General features: G+C 38.9%; 1 protein-coding gene across 6 annotated transcripts in view; it reads right to left on the bottom strand.

Moving 5' to 3' along the window:
• The window catches only part of LOC108527547 (phosphatidylcholine:ceramide cholinephosphotransferase 1), a 320,286-nt gene that overhangs the window by 107,766 nt on the left and 192,894 nt on the right, over positions 1-19,626 (bottom strand). For 5 of the 6 annotated variants that reach the window (XM_017868867.1, XM_017868871.1, XM_017868868.1 and 2 more), the window contains one exon: positions 16,668-16,748. In XM_017868867.1, coding sequence (XP_017724356.1) covers positions 16,668-16,693 — 26 coding nt within the window. In that variant the 5' untranslated portion in view covers positions 16,694-16,748. Of the gene's footprint in view, positions 1-1,225; positions 1,637-16,667; positions 16,749-19,626 lie in introns of those variants that run through there. The other variant, XM_017868872.1, reaches the window with a different exon arrangement.

Raw genomic sequence — 19,626 nt, 5'->3', positions numbered from 1 at the left:
AAAAAAAAAAAAAAAAAAAAAAAAAAAAGCCAGCTGCGAAGAATTTTCTTTCTCTCTCTAAAAAAAGCCAGCTGCAAAGAATTTTCTTCCTCTCTCCATGACAGTCTATCTTTTGACTGCATCCCGGTCTGTATCTTCATAAATGCAGGAGTGTAATGATGCTATTCATGACTTGGTCATTCATATTCATAACTTCATAATTCAGTTTACAATTCTTCTCACCATCCTTTATGTTACTGGGACATCTTTAACCTGTCTTTCCTGTACACAATCAGTGCTGCTGATCGTGGTAACTTTCCTGTTGTATTGTGCATATCCTCAGTCGTTACGGGATTCCGCTTTCCCTGTCCCCCACCTCCCCAAACTCTTGCAAGAAAATAAGTTATTTGGCAGTATACAACTGCACTAATTTCTTGTGTAGAAAAGCAGATTTTTTTAAGTGGCTCACTGGACTTATTTCTACATAAATTTAAAAGTGGTAACTCAATTGGATAAAAATGTTATGATAAATATTTGTAGCATTCAGGGTAACAGAATTTAGTCCCAGATTTCCTATTTTGGTACAACTACACAAAGCAAACACAAATAGAAAAAAAAAAAAGGCAAATGTCATGCATTCTTCTCCATGTATTTATTGACAAATTCCACAAGAGCGATTACCTGGCCACACTAAACAGGAAGCACGGTTACGAAGTAAACATGGAGTAAACACGATCAGTCCAAAACACAGGGGCACGTGCTTTCTTGTAGCACTTAATACCAAGCTCATTCACAAGCCAGTTTCCACCCAACCAAAGGAGTTGGCAAAAGGTCTGTTTCGTACAGGGACTGGAGTTTGAGAAAGTGAGTACTTCCCCAAAACTAACCAAACTAGACACAATCTCATTCTCTCAAAAACCGCCATTAGGAAAACTTGATAACCCCAAGCAGAAACCACCCCCATCCTTGGTTCTCACGCCATAGCAGTTAGCATCACGCAATATAAAGAGCACTTGTTGACTGAGCCTACCCATATCCTGACCCACTGCTTCAGCAACTGCACTGAACCGTCTCAGGTGTAAATAGCTAGTGCCTACTTGGTCATTAAAGCGCCATGTAGGAAAAATAAAGATTTCCCTTACTTCGCCGTAGTAGAAGAACTAGCACTGATTGCGGTATTTTAATCGGTCCCCACCGTCTGTGAGTGTATTTTAATGAACCACAGCATCTCGGGAGCAACACTTACGGTCTCTCCTCCCCCGAGGCAGTGTCTCCTGGAAAGTTCCTGGGGCACCAAGTTTGCGCGCGGCTCCTCCCACTCAGGGTGCGCGCAGCCGGCCCTGGCGCGGGCGGAAAGGCGAGCGCGGTGAGTGGCGCGCAGACCCCGGGCGCGGCTCTTGCTGGGCGCCCGCGCCTCGATCGCTCCCGGCGGTCCCGCTCCCCTGCCTGCCAGGCCCTGGTGCTGGGACAGCGGCGCTGCGGAGCCAGGCGTCCGGAGTTGGGGGACGGGCAGGCGGATGCGCCGATCCTCTCCCAGGGTCAACTGCGAGCTGGAAGCCCAGCCCGACCTCAGAGGCTCCAACAGCGAGGTTGGCGGGTGTGGCCCCGCAGCAGAGGGTTTTTGGAATGCAGGGTGGGGCCCTCTACCACGGCAAAAAAGAAATGAGTCAGCCCGTTCAATCCTAACCAATAAGCACGTTCAGTGTCGGTTAAGGCGGAACTTTCCTTTCTTGATTTATACCAAGCTTAGCAGACTTTCACAGCCTATTCTTTACGCCTTTGACAACTTCGACACAACTTCTAGAAAAGGGTAGGTTGCCTTTGAAAACGCTTGAGAAACAAGGATAAATCTGACGAAAGATAATTTAGTGGATGTACGTCAGTTTCGATTAGTGAAAGTTCTTGAGTTAGGCAGAGATATTGGGTGCAAAGAATGTGAGACCTGGGATCAAAGCAGATTTGGATCAGACCTCTGACACTGTATGGCCTTGAGAAAATTGATTATCATCAATGAGGGGGCTAAAATGCCCACCTAACGGTTTACAGATTACGACAGTCCCCCCATATGCAGTTTCGCTTTCTGCTGTGTCTGTTACCTGCCCGGCTTCAATTGCAGTCTGAAAATATTAAATGGAAAATTCCAGAAATAAGCAATGCACAAGTTTTAAATTTCATGTCATTCGGAAATTGTTAAAATTGTTATATTTTATCATTAGTTACTGTTAATCTCTTACTGTGCCTAATTTATAAATTAAACTTCACCATAGGTATGTATAGGAAAAACCATAGTGTATATAGGGTTCAGGACCATCGAGGTTTCAGGCATCCACTGGAGGCTTTGGAACATACATACCATCTGGGGATAATGGGGTAACTACTGTATATGTAACAATACATGCAAAGCATTTACCACCGTGCGGGATGTAGAGTAGGCACTCAAAAAATGCTGTCTTGTCCCTCTGAGCCCTGAATCCGAATCTCCAAAATTGTAAACAAACTGGCTTGTAATTTTCAAAAATTCTTTCCTATGTTAAATATCTAAAGAATTTTAGAGCTGAAATAGTTCTCTGGTATTCCCTGGTCTGAGTCCCTTATTTAAGTGTTGAGAAACTTAAGAAGCTTTAGGTTTAGGATTCTTGAATTTGGTATTCTTACTATACAATAGAAAGTTTATTGGTAGCAAATAAGGCTTAAAATTGGAATGATTTCATTTAGGTCACAGGTAAACCTACTTTTAAAAAAGTACGAGTGATTTTTGGGAATATTCTATCTGGGTCACTGTGCCCTAAACATTATTTTGTAATAAAAATACTTAAAAGAAACTTTATTAAGGAATTGGCAAATTACAGGGGGCTACAGAAGTGCTAATTCCTGAGGGCCCATTAAGAAATGAGTTGATTGCCAGTGCCAAAAGAGTTTCTAGATGGGAAGAAAAAAAAATGTTAAGTTACAAATTAAATGTTCTTTGCTTTGGAGATCTCCTGAGCAAAGATCTCTTTGTTTAGAGTCATTCCACAGGCCAAGGTTTCTTGAAAATACTCATCAGCCAAAGATAAGATCTAAAGTGAGATCAACAAAATGCTGTTCTTTTCTCCAAAGCAGCACGGGAGAGTGGAAAGAACACTGCACAAAAAGTCAAGAGCTCCCTTCCTGGTCTCCACTCTGCCAATAAATGACAGGGTGAACTGCTTCATCTCTCTCTGAGGATCTCTAAGAGTGTTTCCAGTTGAAAACCAAACTATGGTCAAAAGAGCAGAAGCAAGATTGGCCTACAGCCTCACATTTATCCTTAGCAACAGGTACTTAACATATTAAGTTGGGTCTGTCTCCTAGATGATGAAGCTGTCAAATCTCTCTTGACCCTCATATTCCTCATAAAGGTAATCTTACTCTCCTAGACACTTTAAGTTAAATTCTGGAATCATCTGAGCTCCCTCTTTTCTCTCTTGACAGTTCACTACCAATAGGTGTAACATGAAGCCTACTTTCATATCTGGACCATTTTTTCCATTTCTGGTTCAGGCATTCATCCCCTCTGCCTGAGTCACTGAGGCTGAGCGTCTTCTAGCTGCTGTTCCCGCAGGCGGGCCCCTCCCTCTATGCCTCTCAACACATCATCATCATCATCACATGACAAATGTCAAAGTCGAGCATGCCATCAGGTCATAAACCTTTTCCTCTCAGACAATTAGATAATTTTATAGTAGAGATCAAAAGGAACACAATTTGCTTTACGGGCAGCTTTCCTCAAACATTCATGTAAATTAATGTGTACTTTTAAGAGCACTGATTTTCTGTTTATATAATTGTTACAATGAGCTATACTAGCTGAACTGATAATACGTTGGCTATTATATCAATGACAGCAGCTCTTTTACATGAGAAGACTACATAAAGCTTAAGTGTATATGAACAACTCAATAAACTTCTTAACACTGTAGTCTAAAAAATACAATTGTGTTTGTGTGGACATAGAGAGATATTTTGAGATCTATGATGGAGGAAGGGAAAGGCAGCACAGACAGGAAAGAGAGATGATCTAGTTTGTTTGTATTGTTTAGGATCCAGCCAAGCTTAACATTCAGAGTAGGTGTTCTCTTCAGGAAGAAGGAAGGCTTCATAAATATGTTCAGCTGCAACCATAAAGCACTTAAAAGATGTTTCCAATAATCCTTATGCTTCAGAAATAAGAACAACACTGTGACCAATGTGGTTAGAATATTCCCACAAGAGAACAGGATAACTGGTTCTAGGATGCCTTTGCTGTCTCAAATTAAAATTCAAAGTACACGGATTCTAAATATATAGTTACCAAAAAAGAGTGACGGTGAACCTATGGGTCCAGTGCCATGACATTTACAGGCACTTGAAGCCTGGCCTCTACCTCTGCACCCCTGATCTTAAAAACCCTCTGCCAAATAACCTGCTGGTCCACTCCTTGTTCCTCTAAAGCAGAGGGCACATTACTAGCACCATACCTAGGGACAGTGAGTGGTTACCATTTTATGTTGACTTGTGATCCACTTTAAATATAGGTTTAACTTTCTCACGGTCAGTTTCAAATTCCATTCGCCACCTGAATGGCTCCCACTGGTGGCAGGAGATAAAACTTAGAGACCCAAGTCCTGCCTAGCAGGCTGGGCTCCTCACTTTCCCACCACTTCCTTAAACAGACCGTTCAGACATTTGCCTGCAAATTTAAACTGACCACCTCTCAGTCACAACATGACCTCCTGGAACTAGCACCTGCTTGCTTTAAACCCACCAATTAAAGCTCCCCTTAGGAAACATATTTGGATAACACACTGGACCCCAATAAGATGTTGGCCCATGGGTCTCTTTTATCTTTGCCTGTGCTCCCTGGCCTATGTAGTGGAGATGGTGGGGACCTCTGAGTGCGCCATGTACACTCAAGGGTCTAAAAATTCTTAAACTTTCACATTGTGGTTGCGAGCCGTGCTCATCCCTAGTGGAGAGGCTGCCCCAAAGGGACCCATGCAGGGGGCTCCCATGTTGGTGCTCTTTAGTCCAGGCCTCTCAGCTGCTGGATGGTTACCAGCTAAGGTGACAGAGTTTCATTCAAAGCACTAGACTCACACCATGCCCCCTGCCTGACAACCTTCTTGCATTCTTTTTACTACATATCCCATTCCAGACCACTAAAACCCTTCCTTCTCCTAGAACTTTTGTCACTGGCAAAAGCCCTGGGGATCTCTCCTCTCCTCCAAATACCTACAGACCTTATTCTTTATACTTCCATTTCACAACTAACACAGGGTGTTAGCATCCTTCCTTCTTTTTGAGATCCCTGACCTTTCACTCTCAGCAGACAGTGAAAATCCATCTGAGGTAGACATTGTGTTTCTGAGCCTCTGTATCCCCCAGGGCCTAGCAGATTCTGAATAAATAGTCATTGTTGTTGATATAATGATGCTTAAGTTATATAATAGCCACAAAGGAGAAAAGAAAATGTTCCCTTTGACTGCTGACACATCAAGAATAAACAAATATTATAGCTGTTCAAACCAGTTGGCAAGCAGAACCCAAGCAGCAGATGCGTTTCTGTGCTCTTCATGGCATGTTCCAACAATACAGAATGCTACTGAGACAGCAAATCTGATACTTCCTAAAAGGAAGTGGAATTTACAAAACAGAGTTGTCATGTAAAATCCCAGTTCCCCAAACACGAATCCACTGAAGAGAAAAGAAGCAACAAATCATTCTGTCTTCCCTTTCAAGTAAGGAACACATAGATACATATTTGAGAATCTTGCCAAAGTACCAATTCCTCCTTAAATGTAAACATCGCTCTCAACCACAAACATCTGTTTACCAACAGATGCTCCTAACCCATAATGGTAGCAAAGGACAGTTCTTCAAGACAATTCATAACTCCTAGAACTGTCATAGGTATACATTTATTATATAGCATTTGCATTATATGACATCATAGGTATATAAAAGTTTTACGACATTTGCATTACAGCAAGCCTCTGTCAAAAGAGCCGTTACCACCTGCACATACATTCATTCACTGGTATCCTTTGATTAGCATTAACATATTTCTGCTTTGATGACAGATGGGGAAAAAAATACTACCACTGTTCTCAAAAGGCTGTGTCTGTCCTATTATGCAACTAAATAATTTATTTAAATTGCCCATGACAAAGGTACTGACTTTCTAAATAACTACTCCAAGTATAAACAACCAAATGAATTAGTCAGCAGTGTTTAACTTGCAGGTAACAAAAATGGCACTTGAGGCATCACGGGCAAAAGCAAGGTGAGCCACATTGGCTCTAAATATCCCAGCAAATGGAAAGCCACAGGGGCAGCTGGGCACGAGGATCAGCTCAACACGAACTGCACCAGGACAAGATAGCATCTTTGTTTCTGGTGCTTTATCACTGGCTTTATCCTTCATTCTTAAAGTGTGCCTTTTCCCACTTAACTCCTAGCTCTGCCTCCAAGACAGACAATTCCTCCTTTCACAGTTGTAATTTTAAAAACTGCAAGAAAAACTCACTGGTCCAGTTTGGAGCAATCTACTCCTGACTGTCTGGTCTACACTAGGACCACCTGGTTGGATTGGTGAGAGAAGCAGTAAGTTCTCTAGAAGAAAATGGGTTTAATTCTCAGAAGTAGAAGGAAGGTCTTGTTTGCCCCAAACACATCATCACCTATCAAGAAATTCCAAGCCATCGTCAACCAGGTAACAAATTACATTCTAAAAGTTCACTTCCAGAGTCAAAAGTCAATGAACTCTTCTTAGACAAGGTGGCATGGGAAAAAAAATTAAGTCCATAAACTCTTATGTAACACTTGGAATACCTTTCACTTGAAAGCTGGCTTCTCTGGCCAGTCCTTAAAAACCTATTTAACTCATAATTTAATGAAATTATATGTCAATGAAATAGAATGCTGAATAACATTTCTAATACTGTACTCAAATTCCATTCATGACATTGTTCCTAAAGGAAAATGTATTTGAAATTCCATTTAGAACAAGAAAAACATGCTCAATTTAATCCATTTATCGAGTACCAACTAATGACAATGGCTTTCATTTTATACACATTATTTTACATTTAATCCATATACAACACTGCAAGGCAGATATTAACAACTACACTGAACTCACAAAGAAACAGGGAGTCCAGAAAGGTATATATGTCCAAGGTCAATCATCCAGACAAGTCAGAGCCAGCTGCACAGCCATGTTTGTCTGATCTGAAAGCTGGGACTACTGTGTCTAATACAAAGAGCAGCTAGCTAGGGGTGGGCTCACAGATGAGAAGATTGAGAGTGAATGTATCAGACTCTGTGTAAATACCTAAAGTGAAGGAACTAGAGAGCAGTCACAGTCACTAGCCAGATTTAACTTTCTGTTTCTTCAAAGCAGGTACTTCTCTATGGCTGAATACAGGAAAATATTTCTCTAGGGAGGCTTTAAGCTACCTGATCCTTGTACTTACATGAAGATCATTTGAAAATCAATGATTTGTAAATAATATCTTCATAGAAAGTGTCTTTTGCCCTGTTAAAAAAAGAAGGTACTATCTATATATCTATATTAAAATATCTGTCTAAAGTGTTTTAACCTAGGAAATACCATTCTGGACATTGGCGTTGGCAAGGAGTTTATGACTGAGTCCTTGAAAGCAATTGCAACAAAAGCAAAAGTTGACAAGTGAGAACTAATTAAAGAGCTTCTGCACAGCAAAACAAACTATCAACAGAGTAAAGAGACACCCTACAGAATGGGAGAAAATATTTGCAAACTATGCATCTCACAAAGGTCTAACATTCAGAATCTATAGGGAGCTTAAACATTCAACAAACAAGAAACAACCCCATTAAAAAGTAGGCAAGGAATATGAACAGATACTTCTCAAAAGAAGGCATATGAGCACAGCCAACAGACACACAAAAAAATGATCAGCCATCACTAATCATCAGAGAAATACAAATCAAAACCACCATGAGATACCATTAATCACAATGGCTATTATTAAAAAGTCACACCAGTTAGAATGGCTATTACTAAAAAGTCAGAAAATAATATGTTGGCAAGGTTGCAGAGAAAAGAGTATGCTTATCCACTGCTGGTGGGAATGTAAATTAGTTCAGCCACTGTGGAAAGCAGTTTGGAGATTTCTCAAACAACTAAAAATAGAATTACCATTTGATCCAGCAATCTATTACTGCATATATAATCAAAGGAAAATAAATCATTATACCAAAAAGACGCATGCACTTGTATGTTCAATGCAGCACTATTCACAATATCAAAGACAGGGAATCAACCTAGGTGCCCATCAACGGTAGACTGGATAAAGAAAATGTGGTACATACATGCCATGGAATACTACACAGGCATAAAAAAGAATGAAATCATGTCCTTTGCAGCAACATGGATGGAGGTGGAGACCATTATCCTAAGTAAATTAACGCAGAAACAGAAAACCAAATACCACATGTTCTCACTTACAAGTGGGACCTAAGCATTGGGTGCACATGGATATAAAGATGGGAACAACAGACACCGAAGATTACGAGAGAGGGGAGGAAGGAAGGGAGGCTGAAAAACCACCTATTGAGTACTATGCTCACTACCTGGATGATGGGATGAATTGTTCTCCAAACCTCAGCATCACACAATCTACCCATATAACAAACCTGCAAATGTACCCCCTGAATCTGAAATAAAAATGGAAATTTTTTTAAAAGCTGTGAATATTTAAACATGTTTTGTAGATCAGGTTGACAAGAATGAATAAGTCTGACATTTCTCATTACATTAATTTGAGGTGTGCAAGTTAAAACTCTTTTTTCCCTGAAGACACTCTGGCAATGTGTATGAAAATAAAAAGTATGCATCCCTTTAATTATATCTGGAAATATATCCAAAAATATATGTATAATTGGGAGGCCGAGAGGGGCGGATCACGAGGTCAGGAGATCGAGACCATCCTGGCTAACACGGTGAAACCCCGTCTCTACTAAAAATACAAAACTAGCCGGGCGAGGTGGCGGGCGCCTGTAGTCCCAGCTACTCGGGAGGCTGAGGCAGGAGAATGGCGTAAACCCGGGAGGCGGAGCTTGCAGTGAGCTGAGATCTGGTCACTGCACTCTAGTCCGGGTGACAGAGCGAGACTCCGCCTCAAAAAAAAAAAAAAAAAAAAGATATTCATTGATAATATCATCTGTAATAGAGAAAACAGGAAACAATCTAAACATACATCACCAGGATATTAATTAAAATAGATATGATATAATAATAAAATGGAGTAGTATGTATTAAAAATTACAATATTGATTTAGAGAATGTGCTGTAGCACATTGTTAAGTGGATAAAAATGATTTAATGAAAAACAAAAGTAAAAAAAGATTCACCAAAATGTTAACAGAATCTGGGGCTGATTTTCTACTTTCTTTACATTTTTCTGTGTTGCTTGAATTCTCCAAAATAAAAGTATTTTTTGCTTATAAAAATCTTTTAAGAGAAAATTAAAATTGCAAAAAAACAACTAACACTTATGTGACTCAGTTCTGCCAAAATAAATGCAGTGGACACATTTATCAACATTAATGGTATTTCACACCTTTAAAAAATCTGGTTATGCAGTATTTAATATATACAAGTGAATATAGTTACCTGTTTGGTATGAAATATAGTATTAAAGTCACACCCATGAAGTCACCACCCATCCTATGAAGCAGACCTTACTGAAACATGGCAGCTCTCTGAGTTCCCCTTCCCTTGTCTAACTGAGGCTGACAACCATTTCTTTCTGTACATGTTGGACAACAAGTTTGAAAGCCCCTGGTCCAAGATGTTGCTTTAATAATAAATTAACCCTGTGCCTTTTGAAATCAAAGTAGAATGGTGGTCAGAAGTAATGAGACAGAAAACATCAGAATTCAACCAGGAAGAAAGGGGAACACCTAAGTCATACATGGGCTTAACATAGAAACCACTAGTCAGACAGACCTCTATGAGCTCTTGATTTCACTCCATACTCCAAAGCCAGGACTTGCCACTAGTAACATGAAATTAAGTTGGATTGCCTTGACACATGTCAGGTAGTAAGACACGGCGATCTAAAATTATGAGAGAACAACTCCAAATTATTCTAAATTGAAATAACAGAAAAAAGCACCCCAATTAACAATGAGCTCCATTTCATACATCACGGAAAAGAGAACCACTAACTTGAAGGGAAACAAAAATAATCAAATCAAAGAAAACAATAGAAAGTTACTAATATCTTAACTTTGTTGTAATAGTATGTTAAGCACTTTATAACAGAAAAAATTAATATATCATCTGTGAAATTAAAGAACTTACGGCTGGGCCCAGTGGCTCACGCCTCTAATCCCAGCACTTTGGGAAGCCAAGGTAGGCAGATCACGAGGTCAGGAGATCAAAACCGTCCTGGCTAACACAGTGAAACCCCGTCTCTACCAAAAATACAAAAAATTAGCTGGGCGTGGTGGCAGGTGCCTGTAGTCCTAGCTACTCAGGAGGCTGAGGCAGGAGAATAGCGTGAACCCAGGAGGCGGAGCTTGCAGTGAGCCGAGATGGCGCCACTGAGCTCCAGCCTGGGTAACAGAGCAAGACTCTGTCTCAACAACAACAACAACAACAACAAACATACAATGTGTGTCAAAGAAAGAACATGTACCCTAAACCAGTGAATGAGTCCATATAAATTGACTGAAAACTACAAATCGAGAACACAGCAGTCTAGCATGTAGTACACTTTAAATGGCACAGTAAATACAAGGTAAGGAAGAGGGGAAAGAGAAGGTAAGCTGAACTAATCAAAAGCAACGACCCTTAACATCTAAGGTCGACATACAACAAAGTGGGGACACTACATAAACACAGATCACTGAGGATCAAAGCACATCCTTCATCAGCACCCAACATTGTCAACCTTGTTGGATAGCCACTTGAAGAGACAGCACCCTACCATATTCTTCGATTCCTGAAGGCTGGGTCCAGGGCTTGGGTTATTTTAAACCTCCAGAAATCTACTTTGACATGGAATATGTTCTACAAATGCTTGAAGAAAAAAATAAAGGGTCATCCTGATCGACTCTAAATACCTTATTTGAATTGTTAACCTCTGATGAAGGTTGAAATCTTCAATGGAGGAGAAAGACAGCAGTGGAACGGTTGATAGGGAACTCTATCCCTCGAGATAAAAAGGCTAAACTGTGTGTGAATGAGAGAGAGGGAGAGAATGTGCATGTGTGTGTGTGTGCGTGTGTGTGTGTGTGCGTGTGTGTGTGTATTAGGCCTGAAAGAGAGAGGATGGTGCCTAAAGTGAGAAAAAAGAGTAGATCAGTTTAGGCTGACTTATACTGCAGGAACAAAATGTCCTCAAATTTTGGAGGCTAACAATGGAGTAAGGCTTATTTCTAGTTCCTGTCTGGCTCCTTGCAGATAAGCTGTGGTTGGACTCCATGTCCTCTTCAGTCAAAGATCAGGGCAGAAGGAACACCCCTAACTGGGGCATGCTAGTCTCATGGCAAAGAAAAGAGAAAGATGGCAGAACAGGCCATACCTATTAAAGTTTCTGCTCAGAAATGACACAAATTATTGTCACTGACATTTCACCAGCCAAAATAAATCCTAGAGGATTTATTTGGCCAAGCTAGCCATGGGGCATCAGCCTTCTGTAGAGTAGGAAACTATAATCCTTTCACAGGGATGGAAGGTGGGTAGAAAGGAGCAGCAAGTGTTCTGACAATAATATAAGCTACCACAAAAAGAATGGAAAACGGCTGGAGCTGAGCTTTCTTCCCTCCTGTAATGATAGAAGGTGTCCTGCTATAAAAAGCAGTCCCTCCATTTCTGTGGTACTTTATGCTGTTCTCATAATCTTTCAGATACTGTCTTATTATCTTTACAACTATCATAGCAATGTTTCAAGGCCTCAGCAGTGCCTGAACTATAACACCAAATCTGGTCCTCTCTCACCCACCTTAGGGAAGTCAGCCTTTCAGGCACCTGCAAAATGCAGATAATCCCAGACTCTTCCTAAAAAGACTGTCAACAGACTAAGTACAATAATTAACAGAGGCTCCCCAATGTAGGACGAGGTTACATCCTAAAAAACCCATCATCAAAAATGCTTTTACTACACCTAACCTACCTAACACCATAGCTTAGCTGAGCCCACTTTAAACATGCTCAGAACACTTACATTCGCCTAAAGTTGGGTAACATCATCCCAAAAAAAGCCTATTTATTAAAGTATTGAATATTGTGTTTAATTTATTGAATACTGTAGTGAAAGTTAAAATAGAATGGCTGTATGGGTACTTGAAGTATGGTTTCTACTGAATGTGTATCGCTTTTGCACCATCATAAAGTCAAAAAATCATTAAGTTGAACCATTGTAAATTGGGGACTGTTTGTATTTAAAACACACAAGCACAGAGAGGTATAGTCATGTACTGCATAACAATGCTTCAGTCAACAAGGGACACACAAAAGGCAGTGGTCCCGTAAGATTATAATATATTTTTCCTATACTTTTCTATGTTTAGATACAAAAATACTTACCATTTGGTTACAATTGCCTAAAGTATTCAGCAGAGCAACATGCTATACAGGTTTGCAGCAGCCTAGGAGCAATAGCCTATACCATATAGCCTAGGTTTGCAGTAGGCTATACCATCTAGATTCGTGTAAGTAAACTCTATATGTTGACACAACAACAAAATTGCCTGAAGACACATTTCTTACAACATAGCCTCATCATTAAGCAACTCAGTAAATATAAGGTATTATTATTATGAAATTATGACATGTGTCCCCAAACTTACTTCTTTTCCAAATTGTCCTTAAATTTTAATTATAAAGAATTTAATATTCATTAAGTGTAGAAAATAAATTACTTTCCTTCACTTTTAAAAACTTCTACTCTTATAGTTTTTTCTATACACACATACACACACACACACACACACACACAAACATACACTCTTTTCTCATGACTTCAATAACTTGTTTATGTTCTGGTTAGTTTCTTAAATCTCTCAAGAATTTTAAAAGATCTATTCTTTCTTGAGCATTTGGAACTATTTTATTTCTTCTCCAAATAAGAAAAATTAAGAACAATTGAAGCTATTCAGGGTCATTCATTTAAAGTATAACATAGATTCCAAAATGATGCCCAACTAAGAATAAATTAAAGGCTTGGTATCAAAGACCCTCTATATTCTTTTTCTAATCCTAATTAGCAGTATTCTCCTCTTTTCATTCTACTAAACTATAGTTCTAGCCTTTTCCCAAAACGTGATCTTCCTGTACCATCTCTGCTCAAACTGTTCCTTTCTGCTCAAACTGTTCCTTCTACCTAAGCACTCCTCCCAACTCTGTTCAAAGGTCTCATCTGGATAACTGAATGAATGCCCCATGATGTTCACAAAGATGTTCATTACAGCACACTTTACAAAAATGAAAAGTTGAAAACAAAAATGTCCAGTAATACGAAACATTATAGACTACGTACATATGGAATGCTATATATCAACAATTATGTAGATGTATATTTATTGATGTGGCATCATCTTGCTATATTGTCAACTGAAGCAGATTTTAAAACAATAGTAATAACCAGACCCATTTTAGAGGGAAAATAAAGCATGTATCTAATCTAGGAATAGAAAAGTATGGCAGAATACAAAAAAAAAGTTAATTGCTGACATTTTCACTGTCACGCAAAATAGTTTTGCAAATGCAAAATAGTTTTTGCATTTCTAAAGTTCTTTCCAATTAGCAATGTTAACTTTTATAATTTCATAAAAGGTACTTTAATGAAAAGGCATTAATCATTAAATGTCTAATCCACATATCATCTGCTCCTGAAATCCTCCCTCAGCTAGCCCACTCCTCTTGCCACCCAGGTAATTTCTCTTTCTCTTCTGTTTTCTGAGTATTTTATATGTCTTTTATAATGCCTACCACATTCAGTTTGAAATTATAGTTTCCTCTTTTCAGGTTTGATTATCAACTCCTAACATGCAGTAAGTCTCTCTTATTTATACTGAAATTTATCGTCAAAACCAATGAGTCCCAAGTATCTAGTAAACAACTAAGTTTGTTGATATGAACATAATGCAAGGCTATAAAATTTACACATCTAAAGACTATACACCTAGCAGTTCTCTAACAAAGAAATCATCTAGACAAGGGATGTTTGGAAACCACATTAAGGCCTATTCTGGTAAGAGAGATGATAATATAAATCAGAATGTTATATCTATAATAAAATTTCTGTATTAATTATTATTTCCATGTTTGCTTTCAAAGTACCAAAGACACACTTATTTAAGCCAAAGGTCATTATTTCATAATCCAAAGGCAAGTCTCTCAGATTTTAACCATGAGCTTCCTCTTGAAATGAACACAGATTACTTTTGCAGTAATCCAAGTCCATCCCTGACTCAGTGGGAACTATAAATACCTTTTGTTTTAAGAGGAAATTGGGGAAATGAATGTTTTACAATTATGTAAGTCTGATTCAAAGAACTGACACAAGCAAATGTTTTGAAATATCCAAGGCATTTTTGTAAGGTTCAATAAAGAATGTGTTTTGAGAACTAGGTGGGTGAGATTTAAAGTAAAAACAACCACCACAATCTTAGCTGTTACTTAGCAATTTCAGGGTTCCACTGCTTCCTTCTAAAGGGCAAGTTAGAAAACTGAAGAAGTTGCTTCTAGAAGAGACATTGAGATGTCTGATCCAGTTTCCTTTTTTTTCCTCCATTTCACTCCCTAAGATTTTAATCAAGCCAAGATGAACTTTAAACTGCTCAGATTTTGTTTTGTTTTTACTCTCTCCCTAGAGGCAATTGGCTTTCCATTAAAACTTAACTTTTAAATCAAAAGCAAAGCTGCATGGAATGCTTAGTTGGGAGGAACCCTGACTACCTGTCTCTGCAGCGCCACTACCTGAAGGAATTTAAGATTTGAAGGAATATGGGGAAGGGAGAGAAGGAAGTTCAACAGGCAGTGAGCAGAATGACTGATTGCCAATATTAGCACTTGGAGATCAGTTTAACAGCCAGAATAGGCAAGCGATGCCACGGGTCAGTTATGAAACTCAGTCAACAACTCAAGAAACTGGTCTAAATTCTAAATTGGTTTTGGCATCTATTTTCAACTCCAGAAGCAATATGAGCATGACAGCTTGAGTTATAGCAAGCACTGACTCAAAACCAAACCTTGTTTTTATTCATCAAACGAAACTCTTACCACCAGGGCTGAGGCAGATAATTAAAGAATTGTGGCTTAGAAATGTCTTCACAACAGGAAACCTACAATTAGTGGTGTATTAGAGCCAACTTATACCGGTCCACTAGAACCAATTGTTAAATTCTCAAAATTTTTAGCAAGTTGGTTGTTAAACACAGCATTATTAAAAGTTAAATTATATAAACAAAATTAAAATAAATCATACTAAAAACAAAGGTAATAAATACTCAAAACTCATCACTTCCTAATTATTTTACTGTTAACCGTGCTCTTGAGGTGATTTGTAACTGCTTTATCTGGTTGGTAGAAACTATATAATGCTGTGCTACTGCATAACACTTCCCAGACCTGCTTTCAGTGACTTTCGCTGGTAGTTTAAAATGAGCCAGCAACGGTAGGGGTATTTACACAATGGAAACCTGCAAAGATGACAACCCCTCCTTCTGACATTGCCAGCTTGCTAACATCTACCTGCAGATACTACCTATAATGTTAATCACCACGGCTTGGCAAGACGTAAGGAACTCGAGCTGGCCAATCTTTTGAGTCAGAATAAAGGCCTATAGATTATAAATCATGACACAAATATAAGGAAGAAAAGTAAAAATGATTTATTGTACCAGTAACTATAGTGTAACTATAATGTGCCAGTCATAGCACAAAGTACTTTCTGCAACCTTTAATTTTATGAGAGATAGTATCAAATCCAATATACAAATGAGTCAACTAAGGTTCTGAGAGGTTGAATAACTACTAAAAAGCACAAGAGCAAGAATGAGGCCTAGGATTGTCTGACTCAAAAACATGATCTTTCCACTAAGCTACCCCTCTTACTAACATTATTATTATCACAGTGAAACCAAAGTCAACCATATGTAACTGTCAGATAATTAGCAAACATTAATAGCCTCTGATGTATATAAAAGTGGCATACATGAAGAGGGATATGGAGAAGATGTAGACAAAGAACTCAATTTTAATCATATTCACCAAATTTGTTCATATTTACTTCAAAATATGCCCACAAAAAAAAAAAATAACTGAGTGAGAAATGGAGCCCAAGGAAACCACTAGCACCAAAAATATCTGCATATCAGAAGGGCTATTCCAAGTTTAATTTAAATGCTGACCATGTGCAGGGAATTCTCTTAATTCTTCAAATATTTATGCTCTGTCCACCAAATTAACACACTCAACCTAAAATGACACACCCTATCAAGAAAGAAGTATGCAAAATAAGATTTATCAAAGTTAGCATCAATTGTTTGAAGTGTTTGGATACTTACTTTATAAAATAGTTTCTCTTTTGCACTCAAGTTAGTTGACTGTGCTATCCTTTTACCATGGTTCCTTAAAGAAAATCTACCCAGTAGTTAAAAGAATTCCAAAAGGCCAACAAACATTAACTTACGGATTATTTAAAAACATTCTTGTCATCTTGGCTTCCTATAAGCTACCAGCTTCTCCCATTGTTCCAGTACAGTTCCATCACCTGTCATAAGAAGAAAGAATCTAATTAGTTACATGTCTCAGAAAGGCCGTTTCTTGATTTCCACTAGTTAGTCTCTTCTTTACACCCAAAAGACATAGAAAAGTCCAGTTATCTCTTCTCTTTTTTACCAAAAACAAAAAGGAAAGAGAAAATAACAACACAGAAAATTACCTTAAGAGAAAAAAAATTTTAAGAGCAGTATTTCCACTGTGAAGGATTGGGGTGGTGAACCCTTAAAATTTTGCCCTCCATTATGTTTTCAGGAAGAGATACCTAGTCTGTTTCCTAGGCGGCAACAGTATTAGAGTAATCCACTTTTTCTCTCCATCTCTCCTCCCTAACCCCTTCTTACCTCTCCTCAAAAGTGAAGGATTAATTTGCCTGGAAGGACTGAACGAGACACCAACTGATTTCTTGGCCCTGCTCTGAGCCAGGCAACAAAGGCCTCCCTCCAGTCCTCTCTCACACCTGGAGCCAGCTAATCTCCTCAGTAGGCAAGACAGTGGTGCCTGCTTCTGAGAGACTGAGCCAGCTCTCCCTGTTCTAGCTTCTCCCTGGCTGTTAGTGGAGGTCTGGGTCAGGATTGCTGGGGTCCAATTCATGCTTTAGTTTCAAAGGAGGGAATGGATACTTCTGGGTTCTCCAATCCTGCTTTAACAGCAATTAAGCGACTGGCTCTGTTGATTCCCATGTCAATCCTTGGTCTATTTCTCCAACTGTTTAAAACTTACAGGATGGGAAAGTTACGTAATCAAGCAACTCAAACTACCACCATCTACCAAAAGACACTACACACAGATAAAAAACTCTGGTCCAAAATCCTACCACTTACTAGCCATGTGACCTCATGAATATCCATTCATCTTTTCCCAGCCTCATTTTCTTCATCTCTAGAAGAAGATAAAATGTCCCTTACAATACTGTGTGGTAATGAGGATTAAACAAGATAAAAGTCAAAATCTGTCAAAGTCACATACGTTTTGATCCAACAAAGGCATTATATCAGAACTATGGACACCAAATCCTTAATGATCAGAATTGCTACATTGTCCACATGTCCAATTCAACAAATACTGGAGGATTCATGTAATTCACAGAATAATAAAATATGCCCAGCAAAGGGCCTTCCTTTTTCCAAGAAGCCATTCAGAACAATGTGTTTACTTTTGTTCTCCCATTTCTTAGCATTTTAGAATAAACAGGCTAGGAATAGAACTTTTTGCTTTCTTTCCCGACTTAGAGAAGGGCCCCAAATAAAAATACCCGACTTTTACCAGGTAGAATGCAACTATTGCTCTTGTTATATGAAGAACATGTGGCTCCAAGAAGACAACATTGATAAAACAGGAACCTAAGTTAACTTTCATCACCTGAAGCCTCAATGTTAATTCTGAGATGAGATTAATAATTGTGACATGGCTCCATGCATGCACTGAGGTACCATGAGAGGCAGTGTCACCTCAGTTACCTGAACAATAGACAGAAATCTCAAGTTACCCAAACCATAAAGGGACAGGGTGGTGGTAAGGAGATTAAGAAAGGAGGAGATGAGTGGCCGGGCGCGGTGGCTCACGCCTCTAATCCCAGCACTTTGGGAGGCCAAGGCGGGCGGATCACGAGGCCAGATCGAGACCATCCTGGCTAACACAGTGAAACCCTGTCTCTACTAAAAATACATAAATAAATAAATAAATAAATAAATAAATAAATAAATAAGCCAGGCATGGTGGTGGGCGCCTGTAGTCCCAGCTACTCAGGAGGCTGAGGCAGGAGAGTGGCGTGAACCTGGGAGGCGGAGCTTGCAGTGAGCCGAGATTGTGCCACTATACTCCAGCCTGGGCGACAGAACCAGACTCCATCTCGAGAAAAAGAAGAAAAGAAAAGAAAGGAGGAGATGGAACAAACACCAAATAAATAAATATAGAGATCTCCCCTAGCAATAAAGAAAGAACTTGCCAGCATCAATAAAAATAGCAAGGAAGAACTGAAGAGTCAAAGATCTATAAATTATACCCAACACTGAGAGGAACAGATTCATTGGCTTTATATGCCTGGCCAATGACATGAGGCTCTTTAAATGCATGAGAAACACAGTAAGGTTTGATATAGGCTCAAAATAAACAGATTTGAACCCCGGCTGTGCTGTTTAATAGCAGTGTGAACTTTGCCAAGTAATTCACTCCTTCTAAGGCTCAGTTTCCAAGTCTGTAAAATACATACAATGATACATACCTTGCAGAGTAGTTATATAATTTAAAGATGGCATATGTACCGTGTCCATCATACAATTAGTTCCCAAAAGATTACTGCAATTATTGTGCTCACTAGTGCAACTATGGTAGCAAGACTATTAAATTCACGATTACAGTTGCAATTATGGTATGCAGTCCATTAAATTTACAGACTCTTTCCTGATGAGAACATTCTGGAAAGAGGTTCTAATAGTAACTTTTGACAACAACATAAAACTTTTCTAAGTTGATCTGATGCAGTGTTCAATACAAATCTCCACCTTAGTTGACAGCCTTTATTAACATGGGCACACAGAAAACTCTAGCTACATCTTTGTTAGCTTTCTTCATATCAATACTGAGTTTCTTTTTTTGATGATGAATTTCTGAAAAAAGGGAATGAATCACTTCCATTAGTGCTAATTCTTCTGGTGTATACTCTAATGCTGGGCACCACATTACAGACTCATAAGCAACAGTATGGATTTGTCAGTTATGTTAAAAACAAACAAACAAACAAAAAACACAAGATTCACCAGGTGAACACATACCAACTTTAAAACAGAAGTGCCAGAACTTAATGTCTAAAAAAAGTACTCCTTGACCCCTTCCAAGTCACCCTCTTTGGGACTCACTCCAATGATGCT

This window comes from Rhinopithecus bieti, unplaced genomic scaffold (genome assembly GCF_001698545.2).
Source record: "Rhinopithecus bieti isolate Rb0 unplaced genomic scaffold, ASM169854v2 scaffold_4655, whole genome shotgun sequence".
In the NCBI taxonomy this organism is placed as follows: domain Eukaryota; kingdom Metazoa; phylum Chordata; class Mammalia; order Primates; family Cercopithecidae; genus Rhinopithecus; species Rhinopithecus bieti.
Note: the sequence above shows the minus strand (reverse complement) of the source record. Positions and strands in the feature narration are given on the sequence as shown.